The following is a 26,953-nucleotide window of genomic DNA, read 5'->3' as shown; positions in this document are numbered from 1 at the left end:
GTGACACTATTAATGTTTTTGTTTATTTTTATTTCTTACTGAATGTAATGATTCGGGAGATTTGAAGGAAAAGAAACAGTGGTAACTCTTCAGCTTGCATGGAGTCAGATCAGGTTGGTCAGGTCCCATAAGGCAGTCTCGGGATGCATTATATTCATGCTACTTAATACGTGGCCTGAGCAATTGGATCTGGACAATCTCCTCAGTGTGTTTTGAGTGTGTTCTCATGCACATTTAGTGATGTTCGCTTGTGATTAGATCATCCAGGATGCAGTTAAACACTAACTGTGAACAGACTCAAAATAATGTTTTTGTATTTTTGGTTTGATAACCTGACATGCTTGTGCTCAATGCAGGTTGTATGTGAACTGGCGTTTCCTTCATGGCATTGAGGCTCAGTTTCTAGCTCTGCAGAAAGGTTTCAACGAGGTCATCCCACAGCACCTGCTTAAAGCCTTTGATGAAAAGGAACTGGAGGTACAACACACTCGAGACAAATAGTTTCCCAACAGTTCCTCTTTAAAACTCCCTCATTACCTTTAGTTTGCTCTTTGATATGATTAATGTCTTTATTTCATCTTCTAAAATCTCTCTGAGTTAGCATGAACTCATTTTAAATATTATTTTGCTTCTGCTTTCAGCTGATTGTGTGCGGCCTGGGAAAGATCGATATTGCCGACTGGAAGTCCAACACTCGCCTGAAGCACTGCACCCCTGACAGCAACATCGTCAAGTGGTTTTGGAAAGCTGTGGAGTCGTTTGATGAAGAGAGGAGGGCCCGGCTTCTGCAGTTTGTTACTGGCTCTTCTCGAGTCCCACTGCAAGGATTTAAGGCTTTACAGGGTACTTAATGTGACAGTTGCTTTTCTCTGCCAAACTTCAGAAAGCTGAGATCAATTTCCACTTCTGGCTTAACTTCTGTACCACTGCTCAGTGAGGGATTTTTTTTAAATCCTTTTTGCCACTAACCTGTGACGCATACCACTTCTTTTTTTTTTTTCCAATTCTACAAAAAAGTTATTATCTTGAGGCTGTTATAATAAATATTCAGTGAAACTTGATTATATCTCATAATCGGTTTAAATTAGGGCTGCAACTAATGACTACTCTGATGGTTGATTAGTCACCGACTATTAAAACAACTAGTCGACCAATCGGATTTTGTATCTCGTAATTGTTAAATGGATTATATCACTTTCAGCTTTAAAATCTTGCATAAGGTTGTTATGCAAGTCCAACGTTCCTCTTTAAATGTCCGAACATTGCAGACGTACTTCTGTGATACGCAGGGTTCCTTTTACAAATCTGACATGTATTTAATTTATTTTGTAAGTTTAACGTGAAGTTATTTCAGACTTTTGAAGTCCTCTGCTGCCGTTCTGTTTCCCTGTCGGCCACCATATTTTCCCCCTTGCAGACTTTATTGCGCATGTGCAACTCTCAGCAGAGATAGGGAAGAAGACGATGTCTCACTCTGTAGTTTTTTTTTGTCTGACAATAGTCGACGGGTAAATTGGTTGTCGACTATTTTCATTGTCGACAACGTCATCTAATCGTTGCAGCCGTAGTTTAAATGCTATGAAACCAGTTTTTAAATCGCTGCATTTGTTCCCTGTGCGTTTCAGGATTGATTTTAAGATTCTTTTGGTGATTTATAAATGTCTAATTTTAACTTATAAATGCTCACGAACCTTGAGGTTCTCTGGTACTGGCCTTTTGATTGTTCCAAAAGTTAAAACTTACAAGTTCTTTTTCCAGCATTACGGCCCTCGACTGCCAGTGAACCTCAGGGCTGCAGAGACTGTTGATAGTTTTTAAAAAAGAGGCTCAAGTAACCTTTTTGGCGTAGCTTTTTACTGATTTTATTTATCCATTTATTTATGTTTAGTCTTATTTTATTATCTTTATTAGCTAATTTATCTGCATATTTATTCTTGTCACGCTTATCTGTTCTTGGTGTTATTGGTTGATTTTGATTCAATTTTCAGGAAATTTCAGAAATAGAATAAAGGAAAAAGTGATTACATTTTGGGGTGATCTGGATCACCGTCTGGATCCAGGGATTATTTTAAGGATTCTCTACTATTGAGAGATAGGGATATTTTTGCCATTACAGCTTGGGTTTTTCTCAGATGAGAGACCCTATGGCTTGGCAGAGGTCTGCTCTCTGAGTGCTTCTAGTTTGATCTTGTTTTTACTTTTAACTTCAGTGTTTTCCTAATGGGGATCCTCCACGCTGGCTTTGCCTGCTCGGTCTACGGGGCTTGTCACGGTGATCACCCTTGTCTGGGTGGCTGGGGCCTCTGCACTGCAGCCCTACGGCTGTGGCGTGGACTCTGGTCTGCCCTAGTCTGGGTGGTCCCTGTGGTGTAGCCCTTCGTGGTCATGAGTTGGCTGGCTTCCGGAGTAAATGAATCCCCAAAATATTGTTTCCTTACAGCAGCATCAAGTGTCAAGCCAGAAGTTTATTTCTTCTAACATTTGTATACCTACATTCAGTTAAGAGACAGTAGCGACAGACTATAGTTCATTGGATTGGGGTGAGTGGGATGGGGAAAGTGTACATGTGCTTAGTTTTTGTGTGTGTGTGTGTGTGTGTGTGTGTGTGTGTGTGTGTGTGTGTAAGAGACTAAAATGAAGTGGGTGTTTTTAAATTGCTTAGTTATATAATTTGTGTGCAAAGGGTTGTTTTATTTTGATATCCATAAATTGTTTATGTAATGTGTTGCTTTCTGCATGTAAAGTGTTTTATAAATAAAACTGAACTGATTTTAGTTGAAAGCAAACAAATGTATGATTACAGTGATAATATGGTCAAATTGGACTAAACGGATAACTAAACTTGTCTGTGGATAGTAATGAAAATAGAGCGAGTAACTGTGTAGAATTATAAAGCTGGAGTTGACGCATCCTGTTTATTCTGATTGCAGGTGCTGCAGGACCCCGACTTTTCACCATTCATCAGATTGATGCCAACACCAATAATCTGCCCAAAGCCCACACCTGGTATGTATCCATCACATAAACTAGCATACATCACATCCATAAAGAGATACAAGCTTTGTAAGTTTAAAAATATTTTAATGAGCTTTAAGTGTAGTTTACATTTGTTCACAGTTCTCTTTTGTTCTTTCTTTAGCTTCAATCGGATCGACATTCCTCCCTATGAGAGCTATGATAAACTATATGACAAACTACTGACAGCGATCGAGGAGACATGCGGCTTTGCAGTGGAATGAGAACCTAGCTGGACAGCGTGTTTCGCTGTGATCATGTGTAACTGTGCAGGATCCTGATACACTTATCATTACTGAAACATGGCGACAGTCTTGCTCAGAGTATCCAGCTTCCAGTCTTCCAGTCTCTCACCACGCACCGTGTTTTTCCCTCATAGGTATCTGTTTAAACAGCTGCTATAGAGTCATCCCATCATAGCTTTTTGCTTTAGTTTCTGTTAACAGTTTACACCTTTATTTTCCAATTTTTTCCATTTTTATTTGCCAACATTTTCTCCCCTCAACCGGGACAAAATTTCAGATCAAATTGAATTGGGAAATGTTACCAGCTTAGACCTCAACATATTACTAAATTGTTTTTGAAAATTCCTCTTAGACACTTTAGAAACACGATTTACTATTTTGTCTTTCAAATTTTTACTAACTGATCCATGTCATGCTACTGAATGGTTAACACTGCAGGTAGCCACATCTTTCCCTCAGTAGCCATCTTAACCTCAACCATCTACCAGTCCTCATGGCTGCAGAGTTGGTGTTCATCTTGTTAGGAGCAACATGAATTCATCCTACCTCAGTGTTATGCTTTGATGTTTGAAGGGTTTCATTCTGAACTGCCATGTACCAGCTTTTGAGTGACTATTTAACTATGGTTCAAACCAGCAATTAGTTGAAAAGTGACCATATCATCTTGGAGTGGAATTTGTAGACAGATTCAGATGCAGACCTGAGACTTTGTGGTGTTTTGAGGGATGGACGAAAAAGATATTTCTCCCTGAATAATCACAGTGTGGACACATCCCTTATAAGCACGAGTGTCTGTGTGTTTCTTTGTGTGTGTGTATGTGTATATATGAGTAGACACGTTGTAATTACGCTTCCTCTCCATCCTGGATCTCACTGCACAGCTGATTGAACCTCACAGTTTGAGCCTGGCTCAACTTCCACTTGTCATTTTTACTTATTTGTCTCCAGCAGTATGTCTGTCTGTGGTATCTAGTCAAGCTTAACCCAGCATCCTCAATGTCAGCTCACGTGAAAATGGCACATCTGTCTACAGAATTAGGCTTGATAAAAAGCTTTTAGTCAGATGGTTTTTCTGTCACATCGCTTTAAGTTTTCTTTTTTCTCTTGACACTTACGAGCACTTTACAACTGAGCAGTGATAGGAGTGCTTCCTTCATGTTAGATTGAGATAGTTTAGATTTCTTTTGCTTGCAAACACATTAGAAAATCGCAAAGTAAAAAGTATCTTTAAACTTGTAATTTTGAGTATATATGTACAAATACATAGCTATTTTGTATATTGTTGCTTGTCTGGTCAGTTTAAATGCAAGCATGTTGATGTCTAAGCATTCTCAGGTGAAGTTGTCTTTTTTTTCTTTTATTAGGAAAATTTTTTTTTTGTTTTTTTTTGTTTCATACATTAGTCATATGTGAGGATATTTTACAGGCTCTGCCTCCACAAAAGTGTAAAACTCTGAAGTTTAAAGTGACATTTGAATTTTACTTCTTGACAATGGCACACATTCAGTCAAACACGATTAATATTTGCTGCTCCAGAAGGCAACACTGAACACCATATAGTACAACATTATTATGCACAACGACTTTTTGTTTTCAACATGGATTTTTACAAAAGCAAACCTCAGAGCTGCAAAGCGCAGTGGTTGACTGCTACTCAAAACCGGGGTGCTACACAATGAAACAAAAAAGAAGTGTCACTGAAAACCAGAGGCTACATTGAGGAGCTTCTCCATCAAAAAAAACAACAAAAAAAAACTGCATGAATGGATTGAGAGATAGTCTATTTATTTGCATAATTGTTTTTGTTAACTTTGACTAGTAAAAAAAAAAAAAAAAAAAAAAAAAAAATCATATATAGATATATATACTGCCTGCATTTATTTGCAACCATGAATCACTGTTAAATGCATATCATCATGTTTTTTGTGGTCGAGAGTCATAATTATGGTCCTTGTACAGTTGCAGAGAATTGATTTGATGTTACCTTTAATTTACTCAGCAATGGAAAAGAAATGCATTATAATGTTTGTTTTCTCACACATTATGCATATGTGGCCTCAAATTTATAATCCAACACTTCCTTTATTTACCAAATAGTTATTGGACTGATGCTTTTTTGTTTTATGTAGATTTCATATACAGTATATGTTTATACACCTGTACATTTTTTTTAAATATAAATATGCATTCACATACATGTTTGCCCAGATAACACACTCTACTTCTGCTCTTTGTTTCCTTGTTTTCTGACTGGTTCAGTCTTCCGTGCAGAGGTGTTTTTTCTGCTTGTGCACAAGGGGGCAATCAAACTTTCACCAGGTTTAGAAGCCAAATTCATCTATTTTAACAATTTCCCCTTTTTTCAGTCAGCAGGTTTTGTGATACTAAGACATCTATTTTCATCTGATACAACAGCATATTCACTGAAAAAAAAGTGTACTTTTAACTTTAACAAGCTAGTGATTGTTCAGCAGGCCCTCACCCTTAATCCACGAACACCCGATGCAACATAAGTGTACCTGTACACATCTGCGTGTTGGCCTCATAGGTGTTAATGGGTTCATTACAAATTTGTGTGCAAATTCTTGTGTGTATGAGTGTATTAAAGGCTCCTGATTGAATTCAGTGCAAAACAAAAATGTTTTGTTTTAAAAATGGCACCATATTTTCTCTTGATTTCTATTGTTTTTGTATTTATTATGACAATACATGTGTTTATAGTTTCAACATCAGCTGCTCTGTGAGTTGTAACTGACACCTGTACATAAGGAAGGACAATAAAGATGCAAAGCAAGAAACTTCTTATACCTTTGCAGAACACTGAGCAATAAAACTATGCTGTTTGGATCTAACAGCAGTATGTTTTATAGAACCCATAGTATTATTGTCTTTTGTTGTGTTGCAACAGTCAAAAATGAAGAATAACTTGTATGTCTTTAAAAAGAGTGTTGTCGCATTTGGCCACATGATCAGATTTTTCTGTCAAAATCGCTAGTATCTAATCTTAAGAAGTCAGGTTAAAAATTTCCAAGGTAATAACATTTCAGAAGGGAGAGTAAAGGACCTCACCTGAGAATATTTTATCTGTAATATGGCGTGACAATCACATGAATGTGCAGCAATCTAAAGAAACGGATAATAAAACAGAACATGCAGTTTAAGAAAGCATTATCCTCAGCTTGAAAAGATGTAAGGTATAGATGCATCACAAATATGAAAATACTGTAAGTAGGACTGAGTAAAGCAGATTTTTATCAAAGTCACTGAAGGGTGAGTCTTAAAGCCATAAGGAGTAATGTGTGTGTCAATGTTAAAATGAATATTGGATATATTTGTCCAGTAATCTCTGCCTTTTGTCTCTAAAAGATTTTTTGAACTCCTGCTGGGTCATAGCTACAACCTTTACATCAATTTTTTTTTCAAAAATAATACATTGAAAGAACGGCTAGAGGGATGCAGAATAAAAGTATTAATTTGAATGAAAAAAATATAGTACATAAATATTTGTTTCAAAAATTTTGATGGGTCCAAAGTATATAAATATTTACATATGGTTGCAATTCCAACATCTATGCTAAAGGATTCTAAGCCAATAGCAGTAGTAGGTTGATGTCACGTGAGGCGGAGCTCTGTAGTTGCCAGACCAATATCACTGTGTAGCAATGGTTGAACCAGCCCCCTTTTCACAAGCCGGTCCGGCTGTGCTTCATGTACGTCCCCGCCTCCTCCCTCCTCTTGGAGCCCTCACCCTCCCTCTCTATAATGTGCTACGGCCAGTGAGCAAAAGTAGCGCGTACTTTTGAAGCGAAATGGCGGAGAGCGGAACAAAACGTTCATTTGAAGAAAACCAGGATCCAACATTGCCTAAAAAGAAACAAAGGTCGTTGGCCAAGAAGTTGTCGGATAAAGAAAGGGACAAGACCCGGATTAACATTGGCCTTGCGTTTCCAAGGTGGAGAGCACTGCGAGAGCTAAAGGGGCTACAATTTGACTCGGAGCTAGCTTTTCTTCTCCTGGACAGGTGAATAACATAAACGTTATAAGCTACTTCCTTACTTGACATGTTTTACAAAATGGTGTGGTAGAGGGAGGCGTGGCTCCTGACACTTGTTTTGGTCTGCAGGCAGTGCACAACAGCAAACCTTGCGGTGAAACGATTAGGCTTTTTCCCCTTTAAATACAGAACACTTGTTAAATAACTAACAGTTGGGATTCAAGGTGCAAACCCTCTTCTATCTCAATATATATATTTTTTTATTTGGTCTTGCATTCACGGTTAGAAACTGCTGATGTTGACTACAAAAAAAAGCTTAGTAAACACAAGCTTGGAGGTAGAACACGTGCGTTGCATGGTGCGTTCAGTTTGAACTCAGAAATCATATATCCAGATTTTCCTGTAAAAAAAAAGTTGAATTGAAATGCCTCTGAGATGATTTCTGAATCATAGGCGGATGCAGAAATGGCTGTGTATTTAGCTTGATGTGTTGGTAGGTGACTGCACTGTAGCTTTTAGTGGAACCGAGACATCAAGCGGTGTTTTCCGTGTGAGCTGCATTAGCAGGCGCATCGTGAGCTGTTTGGTATGCTTGTACTGCCTCCCCCTGTTTGAATCCTTTTGGCTGCCGAGTAGTCAACCAAACCACTGCAGAGCTGATGTTCTCTACATATCGTCCACTTAAAAAACGAGCTTATTAGCACAACTGAATTATTACAGGTGGTGTATAATTTACGGGCCTTGCTGGGTAATGTTAGCTAAACTTTGCAACCTATTTCACTGTTGTAAATACTGTAGCTGTTAAAACAACCAAGTCTCGCTAATTTTATTCTGTCGTGTTTAGAAACGTTTGTTTTCTGTAGCTCTAATGCTTGACCAGTTGCGTAGTTTTAATATGCTCATTTGCTAATGTGGCTCTGTGAGTCTTGAGATTCAGACTGAGAGGGGGGACTGTGATGGCGCCTGCATCATAGTGTTGCACCGCTGTCTGTTTTCTGGCATATCCCCTTTTCCTCCTCCGGGGAACCAGTTCGCTGAAATTAATGTAGTAACGTTTATTTTCTTTGTGAATGCAACTGCACGTCTTCAGACGCTTAGTATAGTAATTGTGTTAACGCTTCGTCATATATGAATGTGGTGCATTCAATGGCAGCTGGGAGCTAAGAGCTACTTTTGTAATCTGAAAAAAATCAAGACAACACTTAGAGAAAAAATTGGTATACGTCGTGCGTCAGTGAGGTAATTCTCTTGTTGAGCAGGTACTTTGCCTCATTTACAGAAAGTTTTTTAAGGCATTGTAAAGTAGAAGTAAATTCTGGATTGATTTTGTTATGAATCAAACTGTCAAACACAAGTAAGCAAAAACTTTGAGCAAATATTTTTTTAATAGTAAAACGTGGGGGTGGGGGGCTTACTGGTTTAATCCATAAACCAGCTAAATGGGAAATTTCCTGTCCTGCACACAACCTATGGTATTCCTGTACATTCTGTCGTTGACATACCTTTTGTATGTTATGGCAGAATTCCCAGTAAAGCTGCAACATTTTAATGGCGTTTTAAAACTCTGGGGTACTATAAACCCTCATGTTCCTGAAATGTACACTGCAAATGTTAAATATTTCTGTCACTTTCCAGCACACACACACAACAAAACAAAAACATTTACTTGTTGTTTAGACATGCATGTGTCCACTGAACTAGACTCAAATATTTGCTGTTCATGCAAATTTCCAACAGGTTTACCCAGTTGTGAAATTCATTGCTTTGCCCCTAGAAATGGTTGCAATATGTGATTAGCTAGTTACTGTTTGGAGCCCACAGAATTTACAAGAGTTCTGCCTACTGCAGCTTTAAGTTTTTCTGTGTTTTCTCCACCCTGTCTATGTCCTTTATAGTCATTCATGTGTTTTTGTTGCAGTTATTGTCAGACTATATCACAGAGTCCAGCAAAGCAGCCGAGACTTGAAAGGAGCTCTTCAACTGAAAGCTGGTGAGAGGGCCTACGTAAACTTTTAAAAAAAATGTTTAAATACTAGTAAAACTAAATTACAACTAATAATAATTATACCAGCATATTGTTTCCTTTTCCAGTGAAACCATGGACTTTGAAGACCTGCCTGCGATGAGTTCATCAAACGAAGCTGAGAATGACACCACAGCTGCTTCTGCCCAGGAATCAACACATGAAAAAGTAAATCTGAATGTCTGAGCTCACTTGTAGAATAAAAAAATAGTCCATCAATTTATCCATAGCTAAACTCTTTCTGAACTGTTAGGACAATTCATTCATTGCATGTTCTTTTTTTCCTGCAAATTAAACTCACCTTTTTTACAGTGACGTATAACTTGTAAGGACTGTGCTTCTGTGGCATGAGCAACTTAGCAAAACATGTGGATCTTGTTCCCGTGATCACCTGCAGTATTCTTCTGTTGGTATTCACTATTGTGTGTTAAGTTCATTCATTTTACACTGTTGGGGTCCTCAGCAGCCTGTGGAAGATCGATGTGCAGCTACAGCAGCTTGGCATCTCCTCCTCATGTTGGTCACCAGCCTGGTCACATTTTGCTATGGGATGGCATCCCATCTTTCAACAAGGAGTTGTTGAGGGTCAACCTGTGTAGTTGTGTTGGTCACTCTGGCATGTACAGCATTAACAGGACTACATTCACAGCAGGCTATTCCATCCTCTCCACTCAATTTCAGGAGGTACTCTGTGATAATCCTGGCACTGTGGGGGAGAGTCTGGAGATACAGAATCACCACTGGTTCAAAATCTTATTCCAGCATGTCTATCAACCAAGTGCCAATCGTACATCTGTGACTTCCACACCTGCAGTGAACACCAACGGGAATATATTGCAGGGGATTTTCACATATTTGTGGTAGTACTTCCATCATGTTTAGCTTTGTTACTCAGTCCTTACAATCCTTACAAGTTTACCCTGTTGTAAAGGTGCTAATCAGACTTTCTAATGCAACATCAATTGGTATTACTAAAGAAAAATAATCATCCAAACACACATTTCCTTCCTTTTTGTGCTAATTATATTTCATTATCATTGTAAAAATACTCATTGCTTTTATTAACAAGACTACCCAAGACGAGATTACCCCTGTACTAGAAATGCTATTTTTGTTTTTAAATTACAGTGATGCTACCAGCCCCGTGGGAAATCAATATTTGCTGTTTCTTGTCTTTAAGGAGCAGGAGAAACGGGATTCTACCTGTCGAGGATCTACAAATGTTGATCAGACAACCACCAAACAGTCTGAAAACAAAGAAATCAGATGTGAGTCAAATTCAAATGACTGTTTCTCTAGTTTATAAAATAAATTGTCAGGAAAGGATTAAACAACTGTTTTTGAAATGGGTTGACACAGTTAAAGATGAAGATGAGGAAGAGGAATTCAGCACGTCATTAAGTGTGGCTGATGGACACCACCTAGTGGATTTGGGAAGGTAGGCTCATCGCCCAGCCCTACTCCGTTGGTTGAAGCTTTGCATCTAATGTTTTTTTTTTTTTTTAAACATAACCTTCATTTGAACAAGATTACATATGCCTACTAACAACTTTCACTTGATTAACTGCATCTTTTTCAACTCTTTCAGCTCATCAGAGTTCATAGTTGATGAAGAGTGCATCCTGGAGCTCTTCAAGTCATGTCAGAAATGCAACCGACGATGTACAATTACAAAAAACATCCAAGGACTAAAGCTTGTTGTTTATCAGACATGCTGTTTCTGTCAGAACTACTTTGAGTGGAGCAACCTGCCAGATGAGGATGATAAGCCGGACATTGACTTGCAGATTGAGGGACAGAACACAGCAACATCGCCAAGCAGTAATAGAAGTTGACTCTTTGAGGCCTGGCATTTCTATTGTTTTTTTCTCTGGGACTGCAACAGAACCATCAGCACCTTTTTTCTTATGTTCTTTCCTCTCTGGTGACATATATTGAAAGACATTGAAGAGCTACAAGCATTTTCTAGCTGCAAGTACGTTTGCCTCTGCTCATCATAGCAGTTTCTGTTCTGTGGTCATTAAGTATGATTCATGCTGGCTGGGGAGGGAAGATTTCCATTGTCAATTTAAATGGATGATGGGTCAGCAGATAAAAGATTAAAACTTGCTTCTGTAAAACTAAACTCATAGTTTCCCAGAACAATGTTTAGGAAGATTTCCTCCTTCGCTGTTTTTACCTTTTTTATGTCTTTGTGTCAGCTGAGTAGCAAGCCCAGTAAAAAGCCTTTATGCAGTTTCAAATGTTTGGCTGATCCCTGGTCTGTAATAATTTGCATCCAAGTATCAGCCCTATATCTTAAAATGGTGCATTTACATCTCATAAATGACACGTCAAAGCAAAAAAAGATGAGTCCACACATTTAATGGGTTTTTAAGAGACAGATGTGTGCTCATTAGTTACATAATGTCAGCAGGTAGTGTTTAAATGGTGGTGTTCCTAAACATTGGGTTTGATTGAGAGTGAAGGGTAGGGTGGACTGATTATCGTTGCCCTTGGTGATTAGAGATCCCAACAGCTTAACTAAAAAAATTATAAATTTAAATAAATAATCATTAGCATAGTTAAAATATTACAGGAAGACATCTCATGGAAGAGTAAAAAGACAAAAGGTGAGTCTTGTCAATGTGACATTCATACTTAACGTTGCATATGTGGTCCTTATTTGGCAAGAGAAGGAACAATTTACTATCTTTCTACTATTTAAAAACAAATCACACAGTTACTGCACAGTCACGAAGTTAAAACATTCTTATTTAACAAGCTCTTAAACACAAGAATGGGACTTGGTCCAAGGTGTCTTCAGTACAGGTGTAGCAGCTGAGGTAAGAGGAGGAAATAGCTAAATTAGCTAAAAGCTACATCTTGTCAGTGTGTGTTCAGTTCATTAATATTCAGCAATCAGGATTTGTGTAAGTTTGCACAAAGTTAATTTCCTCTTCCTGTGCACATCTCTGGAGCAAGACGCCTGAGGAGACGTACTGTTCATGCATCAGATTTGTACAGTTGCTTATGAACAGCTGAAGTCAGTGGCAGCTCTTTGATGTAAACCAGCCCGTAGTTAGAACAATATGTGCAGTTTTCCTCATCAGTGCAGATGGCTCGTGCTGTACTGGAACGAAGCCATATGGACCCGATTACGTAGCCTCTGGACCTCTAGATCCTGGAAATGGTCATCTTCATCATTCTGGATTATGATTCTCTGCAGTTCGCCGATCTCACGCTCCATCCGGGAACGCAGCTCACGCTTCATCTTTAGCAGAGCCTATTAAAAAAACAGTCAGTGGAAAAGATGACTGATTATAATTGCTAAACTTTCTGTTGTTGAAAGAAAAGCTTTCCTAAAGGAGGAGAAAATGGACAAATAAACTGGACTAAGAACATGGATTTGTTAGTCTGAAAAAGGGTCAACATTAATAGCTAGTCACTAATAATCGTGACTCCAGTCAGACTGTAGGTAGGTCACTTTTATATTGGTGTTTCTTAAAACTTCATTCAGATTCAACTCATAAGTATAATATGCACTAGGCCAAGCTGGCAGTCCAAGTGCAAAACAAACCACTTAAAATATTTGCTCCAGTTCAAACTGGGGCCATGTAGAATTTGAACTTTTTTTTTTTTTTTTTTTTATTCTAAACCAAACAATTTACCTTTTCTTGTGCCTTTTTTCGAACCTGGATGTCTTCCCGCTCCTGTGCAAGTTTTTCAGCTAGTAGTGAAAACTGAAAAAGAGATGCATTTCACTTTTAAAATGACACAAACGTGCCTGTGACCTATACGTTAGGGAACTGTGTGTGCTGTTCTCACGACTTACTTGATCTTTGTAGTAGTTCTCCATGGACTCTATTTGATCCTGGTGTCGTCTCTGATGTTCTAGTCGCTGCTCTCTGGCGAAAGCTCTCTGTTCTCTCAGCCGGGCCTTTTGTAACTCCAGGCCCTCCTCAAATAGCTGACGAAACATCTGCATACACACAAATGGTCAACTCATTGCTTTCTCAAAACGCAAACACTCAAATATTTAGTTGCAATTGCTTTTTTTTCAAGAAAGGTAGCAAACTTGACTAATCAAGTTTGGTTTAAAGAGAGGATTAAATTAAAGACGATCTGAATAAACTCTTAAATTTAACCTCTTAAAGGAGACCGTTATCCTCTTTTCTCTCAGTCCTATGACCTAAGTAAAAAGTTAAGATTGGCCTTCACTACCTACCCTCTCCTCTTTAGTGCGAGCCCTCATGAGACGGGCACGGTGCTGGACATGGTAATCGTTGTGGTACTTCTTGGCCCGTGCGATCTGCTGCCTCTGTTCCCTCAGTCTGTTCTGTACTGACTTCTGCTGCTGGATTCGATCCTTAAAGTCCCTCTGGAAAAATAAACATTTTAGCTTGTAACTGGTCAGATATGAAGCACTGCATGCAAGCGCTCCCAGGTGAATCTGTCTGTAATGATGCTCACCAAGCGTTTGCTGTGATCATGATCTTTACGGATGAGCTCCACCAGCAGGTCATATTTCCTCTGGGCTTCCTCCACCTGAAAGACAAGCGGTGGTTTATTACCGGTCAGATTTTAAAAGGGGCAGATGGTTCAGATACTGACTACATCTCATCACATTTGGTTACTCTTCCTACCTGGCTGGAGAGTTTACTGTGACACTGACGGTGAGATGACAGAGCATGGAGTCTGTCCACCTGTTGCATTTGTTGCTCCCACATCCGACCCAGGGCATGAGGGGAGATGTGAAGGTGGGGCAGCTCATCTCGGAGCACAGGGAGGAGATCATTTTCTTTTACTTTCACTAAAAAGAAGCAGAGATGTGAAGACATCTTAAAGCAGAAATCTACATTCTGCTAATGACGCATGGATGTCTAATATTCTTAACCGTGATTATTGACCTGGTACCAGTTCACTGAACAGGACTGTGTAAAACATGGAAAAGTTAAACCATAGCTGTTTCAGTTGGTTGGTATTAATTTTTGTCATCCAAGATTAAAAACCACATTCATTTTTCTTTAGTCTGAATTTTAGATATAATCAGTGACATGTAAAATAATGTAAACAGAACCAGCTTATATGAGAGATGATGTGCCTCTACTACGTTATTTTAAAGATGGAAAAAAAAAAAAAACTTATGCAAACAGGGGAGGGTGCTTTAAGGCAAAAAGGCTGGCAAGCAGGCCAGGCAACCTGAAGCTGGAATTTGAACATTCATAAGGTGGGCAAATGGCCCAAGAAGATACTTCAGGATAACATCTGCAAATGTCATGGCTTATTTCATAATAAATTTACTGCTAAACAAGACCTGCTTTTGAATCCTGAGCCAACACCATGTAGTCTCAATCTGCCTTAGATCTGTATGAACTGGAACATGAACAGTTTCATATGTGCTCATCAATTTGCTGTGGAAGACGATCACAAACAATTCTGCAGGGTTTTTATTTTTCTAAAAATTTCATATTATAACTCCGGTATTTACATATGTTATGTCTGTTCCTCAGTCCAAGCATGAATAAATCTAAACCTGTTTATAAAGGCAGTTTATTTGTATAGCGCATTTCATGTACAGGACAATTCAAAGTGCTTTACATACATTAAGAGATCCATACAGTAAACACACATGTACTAACTTACTTGGGGGAGCTTTACTGGGAAGCTCGAGGCGTCTCTGTCTTCCTATTTGTGTGCTATGATGTGTCCTGTGCTGAGCTTTTGTTTTGGCTGGGGACAGTTTGGGCACTTGAGAAACATCCTGTAGTATAGCCTCTCTGTACTCCCGTTCCTAAAGAAACACACATACTTTAGTAAACTACAACAAACAGCTTAACACTTACACACAGAAACTGACTTTGTCCTAGCAGTGATGTATATTATGACAGCTGTTTATATTTGATGTTGTCATCAACTGCAGAGGCAGAACGCAGCAACAAATGAAGTACACTTTACTGTAGACAAATATTTGAGGAAATGCTTTCCAAACATTACATAAATGCACATTCACCCTAGCTAAAGAGGTTATGTAACTAGAGAAGGTTGAATATTTGTTAACAAGATTTTTTTTAATCTTTTTATTTGATTAAATACTCCATACCACTGTGTTTCTTATATGTCTTGCCTTTCAAATATGACTACATAAATTTATTTAAATACATTTTGAGTCAATTTTATAATACAAGACATGTGACATCTGCAACGTTACTTTAAGCCAAACAAAGATGCTCTGAAAGAAGTAAGAGGGGTACATCTATGTTATAAGTTCATTCTGTTAGTTTCTTGTTTAACCTTGTAATTACATAGAAGTATAGCACACAACTGCAGATATAATATTAATGACTTACAGCTTTCTGAGCTTGGAGGCGTGCCTTGTGTAGTTCTGTCTGTTCTTTATCTTCAAATCTTCTCAGTTCTTCTTCATAGGCCTTATTCTCCTGATACTATAAAAGAGAGTTGTTTCCTTTTTTTAAAGACAACATGGATAAAGTGAGCAGCAAATGACTATGTACACGGATATAATTAATTTCAGTTTGGATTTCAATTATTTGCTGTCACAGCAACTAATGAAAACAAACTTGATGCAACTTTTAGTCTTTGAAAATTGCAGCTACTGTTCTATCTGTGTGAAATGAGTGGGAAAAAAGTGATATTGTTCAGCATAATTTTACCAACTCCTCATTTTCAGTTCCTCAGTTAAATATTTCTGTCAATGTATGTGTTAGAAGTTATATCATGGACAACATTAGGACAAAAGTTGTTGCATTACTTGAGCTGCATTCATTTTAAACAGGGTGTTATAAATTTATAATAATTAATCTTCGTCTTTACTGTCCTCAAAACACTAATACTGATTCTGAGTAACATCTAAATCTGTTGAAAAGTTTGCAGCCAGTCTCAGTGTTGTGGAATAAATTAATGCATATTACAAACAATGGCGTGTTTGATTGAGTTAATTTATAATACACACACACCTCACACTGCTTCAACAGAAGGTAACTGAAACATCTTTATCACTATAATTTACAGTACCTTGCCATTTCTTTTGTGAGATGGTCTGTGGCGTAGTTCTCGTCTTGAATGATCAGACACCGTCAGGTTTGTTTGCCTCCCATCATCCAGGCTCAAGGCCTCCGCCATGGCCTCCTCTGACTGGCCACGCAAAGAGCAACGTCCGCGAGGAGGAGAGGGCGATAAGGACCGTGTCCGCTGGGTGGGCTCAGGATCAGCTGTTCGTGAAACTATGAAATGTTATCATCCCACACACTTTACCACTGCATGAGAGCATCCTAAATGGTAGCAAGCATTTTGTAAAATTTATTAGAACATTTTACAACTAATAGCCCACGAATCTCTTTGCTTTCACACTGCTGGGAAATTAGCTTGAATTTAAATGTACCTGTTTGTTGTCTGGGAGTCTGTCGACGCTCCATGAGGCTGTCACTGTGGTGGGACTGCTTGTCTTCTTCTCGAACCTCACTGGATTCTCCACTTTCCTCCAGAACTCGTTTAAGCATCTATACGAATTAGATATGACACAAAGTTGCATTAAAAGCTAATCCACATATCAAAAATGACAAAAACATACACTGAATAAAAACAAAAGACTGCAGACAGGAACCCCTGAAAAACTGGTGGATTATGGTGAAACTATATTGGACTTAAATGATACCGGCCAAAACCTCTCACCGGACCAGACAAAATAATTAATAAAACAAACACATCATTGAATATTTTTTTTAAATAAATACAAAATATTGTGTCAAGACTTTAGACAATTTTTGTAATCAAATACACACATACCTTATCAAGTTCTTCCAGTCGATGGGAGAGTTTCTCGGATATGTGGTGCAGCTCTTCTTCCGCTTGCTTGTTCCTCTGTCTGCGGTAAGACAAAGGCTCTTCAAAAACCTCTTCGGCTGTTCTGCTACTAATATGTCAAGTGGTATCGAAGACAGAATAGCACAAATACAGCATCACTACATTGTATTCACATGAACAATAAATTATTATATCTACTTTTACTTTCTTAAAAAAGTAAACTTAAAAGATTTACCCAAGGCTCATCCCATCTCTGTGACCTGTTCTGTCCTTAAATCTTTGTGTACAACTCATCTCCTCCTCATCTTCCTCAGTGTCAGAAGGGGAAGGGGTGGTGGTTATCAGCTCATCTTGCAGGGTGAGGAAGAGCACATCTGGCTGGGTCCGGAATAAGACCCTCCTGGGACCTCCATTAGTTGGCTTTGATTAGGAAAAAAACCATTTATGTTATTTTGATTTGATGAATGTTCGCTATATGTCACTATACACGCCAACTCAATCTTCTCTGCTACGGTATTTCAAACAGCAACCTTAAAACTGTTAAAAAAAACTTCAGGTGGAGTGTCTTGAAGGACTGATCGAATACTTGAATAACAGGATTACTAACATGCTTTGATGTATTAATGCTTGTTGTAAAACTGGCACCAGTGAAAACTGTGCTGCTTTTGTACCTCTAATGTTTCCCCCTCCATTTCCGCCCTGCCTCTTTGCTGGCTGGATACAGACTTCTCACTCACAACTGAAAATAAAAACAAACAAAAAACTTGACAATAACAAGTGACACCTTACTCTGTGTGCAGTGTATGAGGTAAACCATAGAAAGTGTTAGCAACACCATAGAGTCAATATGATCACTGTTGTGAAGTTCGACATGATCCAGTGACCAGTGGCATCCAACATGCATGTATTTAGACTCACCAGGAGAAGGGCAGGGAGCAGGAGACTGTATTCCATTGATGACTACCTCAGCTACCAGTTGAGAAGACTATGGGAAGAGAAAGGAATTTTAAAAAAAGTTACTATAAAGATAACCAACATTAACCACTGAGAGAGATGTTTGAGTAAAATTTTTCTAAACATTTCAGAAACTGACCACAAGTCTAAGAAGGTAACACACTGACAAAATGATGGGTAAAAAAAAAAAACAACTAAGTCAAAGTAAAGATGGATATTGTGTACCCACAGTTACAGAAGCAAACCATAGGTTATTTTTCATTCCAGTTATCTTTGGAGGTCATTTTCTGAAGGTGTTTTGCCAGAAATTATGAAGTTACCTCATTTTTCCAAACGGAGAACTCATAAGTTGCAGAGGACCTGGAGATTTCAGGTTAGCCGTTCATTGGTAGTCCATTACTGTCTTAATTAAAATTTTTTTCTAATGTGTTTTGTGTCCACTAAGTTTCTAACGGAAATGGCCCTGAGTCGGGTTGTTTGTGAAAGTTGCATCAAGTTTATTAATCGTTATCACCCAAATTGGCCATTGTTGTCAAGGTGCACACTTTACAGCTGGTTTGTGATTTTCTAGTTTTATACTGCATAATTTTAGATACTCACAAATTGGCTTTTTTGGAGATGTCTATTTTTTTATGAGTTGGTGCAGCGGGAATGCCAATTGCCTGGTAAAGATATCAACTACTCTCGGGTGCTCAGAATTATGAGACAACTGGAAAACATCATTAACTACGGTCAGGCACATGTCAGGACCAGTGAGGGTTGGTCATTTCATGACAACAGACTAAGTAAACATGGCACTTCCTGATTTCCTAATGAAGTTAAAAACTACATGGCAAACAGGGTTGATACATGTTAGGAATAAAGAGAAACATCTCCAAACCCTGTTGTATTGTCTTAAGGATAAGGCAGTACCTTTATTTATATAAAAAAAAGGCTTTTGATTATTTTTCCACAGATTTCTACTTCTGGTTAGCAATTAAATACAAAAACAGTCAAAAGACAACTTAAAATGTTTAGACACTAAATAAGAGAACCAATGTATATGATGTTTAGTAAGTAGAATCTGGAGTATTTTGATTTAGAAACTAGAAACCAGGGCTGAGTAAGAAATATATTTATTCTTCCTGTAAAATATGGGGATTACTAAAAGAGGAAATGTAAGTATGTCTGGATTTACAAAAGAGAACTGAAGTGTTGTATATCAACATGTTAGATTATTTATAAAATTCTGAGAAGAAGCGTTAGTATGTTACTTCAAAAGATAAAACTAATTAATCTCACCACACTATATTAAAAGGCTACCTTTGTTGTGACAGGAGTGGTGTCCTCTGCAAGCCCTTGACTGAGACCAGCAGCTGTGGGAAGACAGCTGGGTGATTGTGTGTCCACATTGGGACCAATGGGGGTGTTGCACTGGTTGGGTGGCTGTAGTGGGATGGCTGAGTGTTTCTGTTCAGTCTGTGGAGGTTCTGTGGTATCCACAGGACCTGAGGGAGTGATGCATCAGAAGCTTGGCTGGAACAGCCAGTCCTAGCATAAGGATAAGAATTAAAATTACAAAATGGTGACTGAAGTCAAAATCAGTATACAAAAACCACAGACGCACAACTAGAGTCCACAGATATACTCAATTATTTCACTTATTTTTAATGCAGAATTGTCAAAACGTTTTTGTGGTTGCAATGAATCAAAAGCCGGTAACAGTTGTGTACGTTATTCAACTACAGCAGCTGTCTTCGTTGCTACATGAAACCAAGTATCAAATGTTTAAAATAGTTTCGAAAACAGAACAGGACCAGAGAGAAGGAAAAACTTGGAACGAGTAGTCCCCTGATTAATTCTGCATGCATAAAAACAACAAGACATTTATGCCAAAGCAATGTCAATATCAGAAGTGAAAATGGGCTGTTTGTACCTTCTTGTCTGTCTGTAAATGTGCGGGCAGACACTACCCAGCCCAATGAGCTCGCTAGCGGATTCCTCCTCCTCTGCATTCAAGGACTGGAGGGATTGTGTTATTGGAACTGGACAGCAGATCTGAATGATAAGCAACATTATTTCTCATAACTCTACTTATCAAGTAACTGGATGCTTATTAAAAAAAATAATTAAGATAAGGTGTGTTAAGCTTATAAGATGGTTTCCAAGAAGTTCTGACATGATATAACCCAATTAAAGTCCTACTTTTAAAGTTTTGCTGTGTTAGACATTGCATAATACAGTGTATTTATATCAGTAAGTGGAAATTTAATCCATTTAAAAACTATTCAGAATTAAGAAACATAGACAATCCTAAAAGGGTCTGAAATACTTTCCAGTGATCTATTATAACCTGTAATATTTAGAGAACAGTCTAAGCCAGATCTGTGCAGCCAGATCTGCACTTACAAATGAATGACACGGTCAGAGTCATGTGAAGCAAACCTGACTGTCTGCAATGATGTGGTTTTAAAAAGGGCTCGTAACAAATGCAGAACCAATTCTTCACTTTATTTTGACAAATATGTATATTTTACAAACAATACATGTCAACTTAGGTGACCACATAAACTTAAAAGGTCAACTGGAAGACACATTGTCAAAGTCCTTGCATGACCTTCAGCTCTCTGCTATTCTTATATTAATAATTAAAAGGATAACAGAGGAAAGGTCAGTTTCCTGCACTGTTTAAGAAAGGAATCTCTGGCGAATTTGGTCAAAATTACAACAGCAATTTAAATTGATCACTCAAGAAGCTACTATAATATATAAAATCCCTCATAACTAAATGCAAAAGTAATAGAATGTTTTGGTGTTTCATTAAATCACCTTTCTGTGTGTGTGGGTATCTGTGTGTTTGCTCTTACTCTACACTTGATGACATGGACGTCCCCTTTTGCTCCACGACATCAATAATAGTTGGCCTCTTGATTTCAGTAGGGTTATCCTCATTAAGTGTGTCACTAAATTCCTCTGAAAACAAGAACAGCACAGTTGATTCAGAGGGAGGAACAGCAAACTGAGAAAGACTCAAAAGAGAAAGCAGTAGTTGAGATTGTAACATGTGGTGAGCTTCCTGAAAGTTTAGAGAGGAACTAACACATGCAGTATGACCTAGAGAGTCAAAAAGATGTCAGACAGGCAGGTTTCACTCCTGTGACAGATTATCTAACATTTTTTAAACTGCATTTCAGACACAAAGAGGCAACACAATCACTGAAACAGCAGACACCAGCTTGTGGAATTACTGTTACATAAAAATGTTATTTAGAAGCATATCATGTAGGAAAGCTTTACTATATTATAAAGACAGGAAGACATGATATTGTATTGGCCTGTCGAGCTCAAGAGACCCAGAGCTCAGAGATCTTTAGATACTTTGTTTAAAAAAGAATACAATATAACCTACAAAGTATGATAACAAAACACAAAGCTGTACTCTGATACCACTATTACTGTGACTCCTCAATCTCCTCGTTGAGATATTCCAGGAGACCATCGAAGATTTCCAGGATATTCTTGGATAGAATTCTTTATCCCCTCTGACAACATTTTCTCCTGAAAAATACAGTCATCCTCTAAATAAAAATTATATAACATTGAAAAAATTATATTGTTACTACTTCACATAGTAGGAAGTTAAAAAATCTGCTTAGTCCAAGAGAAAGAAATCAAACATAAAGGGTATAGAAACAACATATAGACTTAATGTAGTTATAATGAAATGTTTTTTCTGTACCTGTAATGTGTGAAAGGCTTATCTGAAGATAATCCAAAGACAGGGAATCAATCACAGACTGAACATTGTGGACATCATCCTCTTGACTGCATGGCGCTGCAATATAATCTAATCACAAATATCAGAACACAAAAACATGAATAATCAAAGTCTGTGAATATCACACCAGTTGGCAACATACTATATTTTCAACAGTGCTAAACTTGGAGAAACATGCAAGCACACATAATCTCTTCATGCCTTTTGGTTTCACTTAAACTCTTCTTTGTACTTGAGAATAGAAGTTTAAGCTTAGGGACTCTCACCGTGGCATGTTCGGTCTTGGTAAGCATTCCTGACATACTAAGCACACTCAGATGACCATGTACACTAATGCCCACTGTTTGTTAACCTTCAGAGTTGGTGACCAAATTATAAGAATTTTAAATATGCTTGATATGGAAATAAATGTTGGTTATTTAAACTTATTACTTGCCTGGTTCTTTGCGAAATCGGCCAATCAGTTGCCTTGTCTCTAAATATCAATGCAAGGACGATTTAAATGGAGGATTTTATCTGAACTCATTAAAACTCAAGACATAAGTTATCACTCCACTCGAATAATTAAAAAAAGGATGGACATTGTGAATATTTTTCCAAATTAACCAGAATGACCTACTAGATTACCTGATCAGACAGTGTCACTAACAATGACAAATACTACTTGCTCTCACCTGGAACCTTCTCCCCGAAGATGTTCTCATTACAAAGAAATGAAAACATCTGCGTTACAGTCCGTCAGTTTCCTTAGTCTCAGGTTTATGTGACACTTGTTGAGTATATCATTAGCCACATCAACCCAATCTGTAGAATATAAGGGAAGCATTTTAATGGAGAGTCCAGGGTGTTTTTAATGTTTCTTTAACATTAGTGTTTCTTTACACGTTTAGTGTTTCTTTTTAATTTAATCAAAACTGCCCGGCAAAATACAGTTAAAGAGCGGGGAGTCGCTCCTCCTTTTTTTTTTTATACACACACACACACCCACACCAATTGCTAAGTTTACTGAGTGCTATTTAAAATTACCCACTTAGTTGGCATCCATGACGTTTTACCTAAAATATGTAGGTGTTTCTTGAATTCAGAACGACTAAACCGAAGCAAAGTACTGTCTAAACCGCTCTGACACATTTGCGTCAACAAACATCGTTTACAGTGACTTTACCGGTTACCTCAAAATAGCTAGCTAATGTTGCTAATGTAAGCTAATGGTATCATTGCCAGACAACGTTAACAGACAACCTAAGGTCCTCACACTAAGCTGCTTCTAAAGTATTTCTATCTAGTATCATGTTGAGTGAAAACAGGGAAGCAAAAGGCACCCAACAGTTAACGTTAGCTGTAGTTGCGTTACGTGTCTTAGCGATTCGCCCACTGCCTTACTTCTCTCTCCCTCCTGGGTTCCCATGAACGCAGCTGGAGCTAAAAAAAACAAACAAAAAAAAAAAGCTAAAAACGAGAGAGAGAAAAAGTCTTAAAAATTCCAGAACCACGATTCTGGCACAAATAGGTAGAATCCGTGTTGTTACGGTTTTCGGTGTCAGGGCGAAGAAGGAACTATCAGTTCACATTTTAAAACTGATGTCTGGTTTGATTGGACGTTAGCTTGTTCTTTGTTTGCGGAAGTGGATTAGGGCGGTTGCGTACCGCCACCTAGTGGTTCTTCTGGGTATGCGCTAACATCGTCAATAAAGTGCAGCGCCCTCACAATTATTAGGAAAGTTTGTATTCTGCAGGATTACCTCACTTAGGGCAAAATGACTAAATGGATTGACTGTTAAAAAAGTCAATCCATTTTAAAATATAAAAGTAATAACGAAAGTGTAGTACTATTTGTTTTAGTTTTGGGGGTTGAATCTGGTCCTAACTGTCTGGAGTAAAAATAATTGAAAGATGTGTACATATCCATAAACATTGATTACTACTCTCTACTCTCTCTCTCCCTCTCTCTCTCTATCTCTCTCTCATCTCTCCATCTCTCATCTCTCTCTCTCTATAATATAATATATATATATATATATATGATATATGTGTGTGTGTGTGTGTTAGGTTCAAAATAAATTTCAATCTAGTCCATTTCTGTTGTGTCACAAAATCAAATATTTCAGGGGCAGCTTTTGATGTATGTTTTATTGTGTTTTTACTGCATTTAAAGTACTGTAATTAACTTAAAAGTAAAGATGCTTAAATATGTTATTAGCAGTACAAAGGAAATTGTGCAAATGATGAACCAGCAAGTTTTATTCAACAGCTTGTGTCAAAAAGATGAGGGAAGATGCTTGTGGTCTCTTTAGGGCAGGTAAGTTTTAACTGAAAAGGCCTTACTTTCTTAAAAAGTAAAACGAGTAAGATAACATGAATGTAAATACACATTGAATGGGACAAATGCAACATTAGATTAGTACAGTTCTACAAGATTTGAATAATAACTATAACTTGTGATAATTTTGAAAACAACAGAGCTTTTCAGCCTTGGTTTGTCCAACATTGCAGCTATTTTTACAGAATGGTCACTTCTAATCAGATGTCCTGCTAGATCTAAACAAGGCAGCTCTTGTTCCTCTTTGGCAGCTTTAACAAAGTAAACAGTGGTGACATGATGCTGAATGAATTTTTGCTTCATGGAAGTGAAAACATCTCAGAGTCCTGTCAGTAACAAGTCAACTCAACCCCCATGTTGTGTTTGTGTTATTAGTGATGGAGGAGGCTTGCTGTTGTAACGAACTTTTATTAGCACAGATCTTCATGCCTCTCTGCTCCACACACTGATACGCACGCTGGCATTTCTTCTTCTGCTGTTCAATCATTCTAACAGTGCATAACTAGACAGCAGTGACTCCTTCTGGTAACACTGATCATAACACCCCACTCCCCTAATACACAACAATACACTATCAGTCCTGCCTTTACACAGACTCAGTGAAAGGAGGTTTATTAATTTATAGGTGTGGAACACAGAGGATCACAGCTAATGTGCCTCTGAGTTAGTAGTCAGAGCCAAATGAAGCTATTGTGAAAACAAGACACTCCTTTCTACACCCAAACACTGTTGTCTTGTTGTCATTTAGCAGAACCCGATAAATATTAAAATGATATGATAAAGTGATAAATGACAACAGCTCAGATAATGTTAACCTGTCGATTCACATCCTCACTGTGTGAAGGAGAAATACCGCAGGTCATTCCTCCCTGCTGCTGTCAGACTTTACAATAAACACATGTGAACTGCGTTTAAATGTTTATATTCATGTTTATGTACACATTTATTCAAAGTACATACTCACCCTGTCAGACCATATACTGTACATATTTTTATTTATTTTTTATGTGTGTTCTTTTTGATATCATCTGCATGCTTCTGCTTACTGCACCTGTGCTGTTGCAACAAAGCAATTTCCCCACTGAGGGATTAAAAAAGGTTTTAATATTCTTATCAAATCCAATCAAATGTTATTTATGAAGCACTTTTTTTTTTTGCCAAAAAGCCATACAAACATGCTTTACATAATAAAAAGAATACATGCATAATAAAAAGAAACAAGCCTTTACACAACAAAGTATAACAAAGCAGTTAAAATTATTCCGGTTTCTACCCAATTTCAGTTTGTATCCAAACAAGAACTTTAACGCCCTTTTTTGGTCTCTTAATCAAATGTAGGTAATGGGATCTAAAAGACTTGTTGTTTTGTCTGTTTGGGACAAAACTCAACCAAGTACCTTTGCATCAACCAGAACAAAACTCTCCAGTGTTTCCTCTGATAAAAACAATGCATCAGATAATTTAAAATTAACATTCCATTGAGATAAAAGATTGGATCTACAAGCATTGATTTTACTTCTGAAGTGATCTGCAAAGTTCTCACATGCATCTTTTGACGGTAGCATGGAGGACTTGTTAAAATCCGTGTTTATGAAACTGATGTGATTAGAGTACATGGAAAAGGGTCGACGTTGCTTTTTTCCTGATAAGCTGTAGATAAAATAACATGAATGTGTCTTTTCTTCTTATTTCTGGGTTACTGTGGAAGTCTCCTCTCGCATATCCAGACGCGTGAATGGGAGCAACCCACATCATTCCAGCTTTTTTGTGTGTCAAAAGTCCTTATTTCTCCACAGTTTTCTTTGCTGTCACCGTTTGGCTCATTTGGACCCCAGTAGCTGAAACAAGAAGTAACAAGTTGTTTAATTAATCATTGCAATTTTTATGACAGTAATTCAAACTATTAAAAACATATTAACCTTGTGGTGAGTTGACTCCCATCCACCCATTTCCATGTCCCTTCATTCTCTGAGTCAGTCAGACCAATCCACATATTCTTCTTCAACTGGTTTGCAAAATTCTAGTTTACAAGAAGGAAAATTAAACTGTAAAACAACAAACAAGAGTATTCTCCTACAATGAGAACCTTGCATTTGTTATCAGTCTTCTTATTCTTAAATAAATGGTTATACATCTGTTGTACACACACACACACACACACACACACACACACACACACACACACACACACACACACACACACACACACACACACACACACACACACACACACATACCTGTTCTTCTTCACTGTTGATAATTATCAGGTCTGCACCTTTTTGAAGACAATCATTTCTGCTTTCTTGCCAGTTTTTAGTGGTAGAAGAAACATAGTAAGCATTCCCTCTAAAAAGAATCCATCCTGGTTGACCTTGCAATGAAAACCAAAAACAATTTATGTCATTTAGAATTTAAGAAATGAATTCACCTTGGAGAAAAATTAATTAAATCAATCAGAAAATAGGAGCATATAAAACACCACCCACAGAAAATAAAACAAACATATTAAACAGAAATTCAACCTGAAATCACTCTTAAACTACACTGGTAAAGGGGTTCACAGTGCATAGTCACATAAATGCTTTGAGGTGAGAATAAACAAACAAAATAATTTCCTAACCTTGTAATTTTCAAGTCATAACAAGTATAAAATGTATTTTATTTCATTCTATAGTTTTTTAAAACAATATCATGCATAAAGTTTTACATCCAGAACATATTTCAAAGTCATATTAAAACATGAGAAGTTTGTCTCACCCAACTGTTTTAGTTCTGCCTTCAAGTTGTCTCGTTCTTCAATCACTGCTTGACGCTGCGAATCTGTTGATTCAAGAGAAAATTT

The 26,953-nt window shown here is 37.7% G+C and overlaps 4 protein-coding genes across 8 annotated transcripts in view; 2 read left to right on the top strand and 2 right to left on the bottom strand.

Moving 5' to 3' along the window:
• Window positions 1-5,108, top strand: part of LOC121637807 (E3 ubiquitin-protein ligase SMURF2-like) — a 59,274-nt gene extending 54,166 nt beyond the window's left edge. For both annotated transcript variants that reach the window (XM_041982087.1, XM_041982085.1), the window contains exons 17-20: window positions 357-477; window positions 642-843; window positions 2,931-3,006; window positions 3,140-5,108. In XM_041982087.1, coding sequence (XP_041838021.1) covers window positions 357-477; window positions 642-843; window positions 2,931-3,006; window positions 3,140-3,239 — 499 coding nt within the window. In that variant the 3' untranslated portion in view covers window positions 3,240-5,108. The remainder of the gene's footprint in view (window positions 1-356; window positions 478-641; window positions 844-2,930; window positions 3,007-3,139) is intronic.
• A 1,901-nt stretch (window positions 5,109-7,009) lies between these two features.
• On the top strand, window positions 7,010-11,515 carry LOC121637809. 4 transcript variants are annotated; one of them, XM_041982090.1, is made up of 6 exons: window positions 7,010-7,281; window positions 9,173-9,244; window positions 9,346-9,445; window positions 10,458-10,545; window positions 10,637-10,715; window positions 10,866-11,515. In XM_041982090.1, the coding sequence occupies exons 1-6, from the start codon at window positions 7,070-7,072 to the stop codon at window positions 11,110-11,112; spliced, it is 798 nt and encodes a 265-aa protein (XP_041838024.1). In that variant the 5' UTR covers window positions 7,010-7,069; the 3' UTR covers window positions 11,113-11,515. The 4 variants fall into 4 exon arrangements, with proteins under 4 accessions (XP_041838024.1, XP_041838027.1, XP_041838025.1 ...); XM_041982093.1 differs by lacking the exon at window positions 7,010-7,281 and adding an exon at window positions 7,655-7,747; XM_041982091.1 differs by lacking the exon at window positions 7,010-7,281 and adding an exon at window positions 7,982-8,493.
• A 106-nt stretch (window positions 11,516-11,621) lies between these two features.
• On the bottom strand, window positions 11,622-23,360 carry LOC121638014 (centrosomal protein of 95 kDa-like). Its single transcript, XM_041982433.1, is given in 24 exon segments — window positions 11,622-12,542; window positions 12,928-12,999; window positions 13,092-13,238; window positions 13,485-13,637; window positions 13,730-13,804; window positions 13,903-14,069; window positions 14,903-15,050; window positions 15,607-15,702; window positions 16,292-16,500; window positions 16,659-16,776; window positions 17,063-17,189; window positions 17,316-17,500; window positions 17,752-17,819; window positions 17,999-18,065; window positions 19,337-19,536; window positions 19,950-19,983; window positions 19,985-20,071; window positions 20,886-21,042; window positions 21,470-21,534; window positions 21,537-21,571; window positions 21,753-21,860; window positions 22,466-22,496; window positions 22,498-22,595; window positions 23,175-23,360. Coding segments are annotated over 24 exon segments (2,649 nt in total). The 5' UTR covers window positions 23,200-23,360; the 3' UTR covers window positions 11,622-12,365.
• A 1,952-nt stretch (window positions 23,361-25,312) lies between these two features.
• Window positions 25,313-26,953, bottom strand: part of LOC121637766 (paramyosin-like) — a 132,750-nt gene continuing 131,109 nt past the window's right edge. The window contains exons 30-33 of the mRNA XM_041982035.1: window positions 26,869-26,931; window positions 26,349-26,482; window positions 26,031-26,131; window positions 25,313-25,949 (exon numbers count right to left, since the gene is read on the bottom strand). Of these exons, the coding sequence (XP_041837969.1) occupies window positions 25,808-25,949; window positions 26,031-26,131; window positions 26,349-26,482; window positions 26,869-26,931 (440 nt within the window). The 3' untranslated portion in view covers window positions 25,313-25,807. The remainder of the gene's footprint in view (window positions 25,950-26,030; window positions 26,132-26,348; window positions 26,483-26,868; window positions 26,932-26,953) is intronic.

This window comes from Melanotaenia boesemani, chromosome 4 (genome assembly GCF_017639745.1).
Source record: "Melanotaenia boesemani isolate fMelBoe1 chromosome 4, fMelBoe1.pri, whole genome shotgun sequence".
NCBI lineage: Eukaryota > Metazoa > Chordata > Actinopteri > Atheriniformes > Melanotaeniidae > Melanotaenia > Melanotaenia boesemani.
The sequence above is the reverse complement of the archived record's forward strand: the minus strand, read 5'-3'. Positions and strand labels throughout refer to the sequence as shown.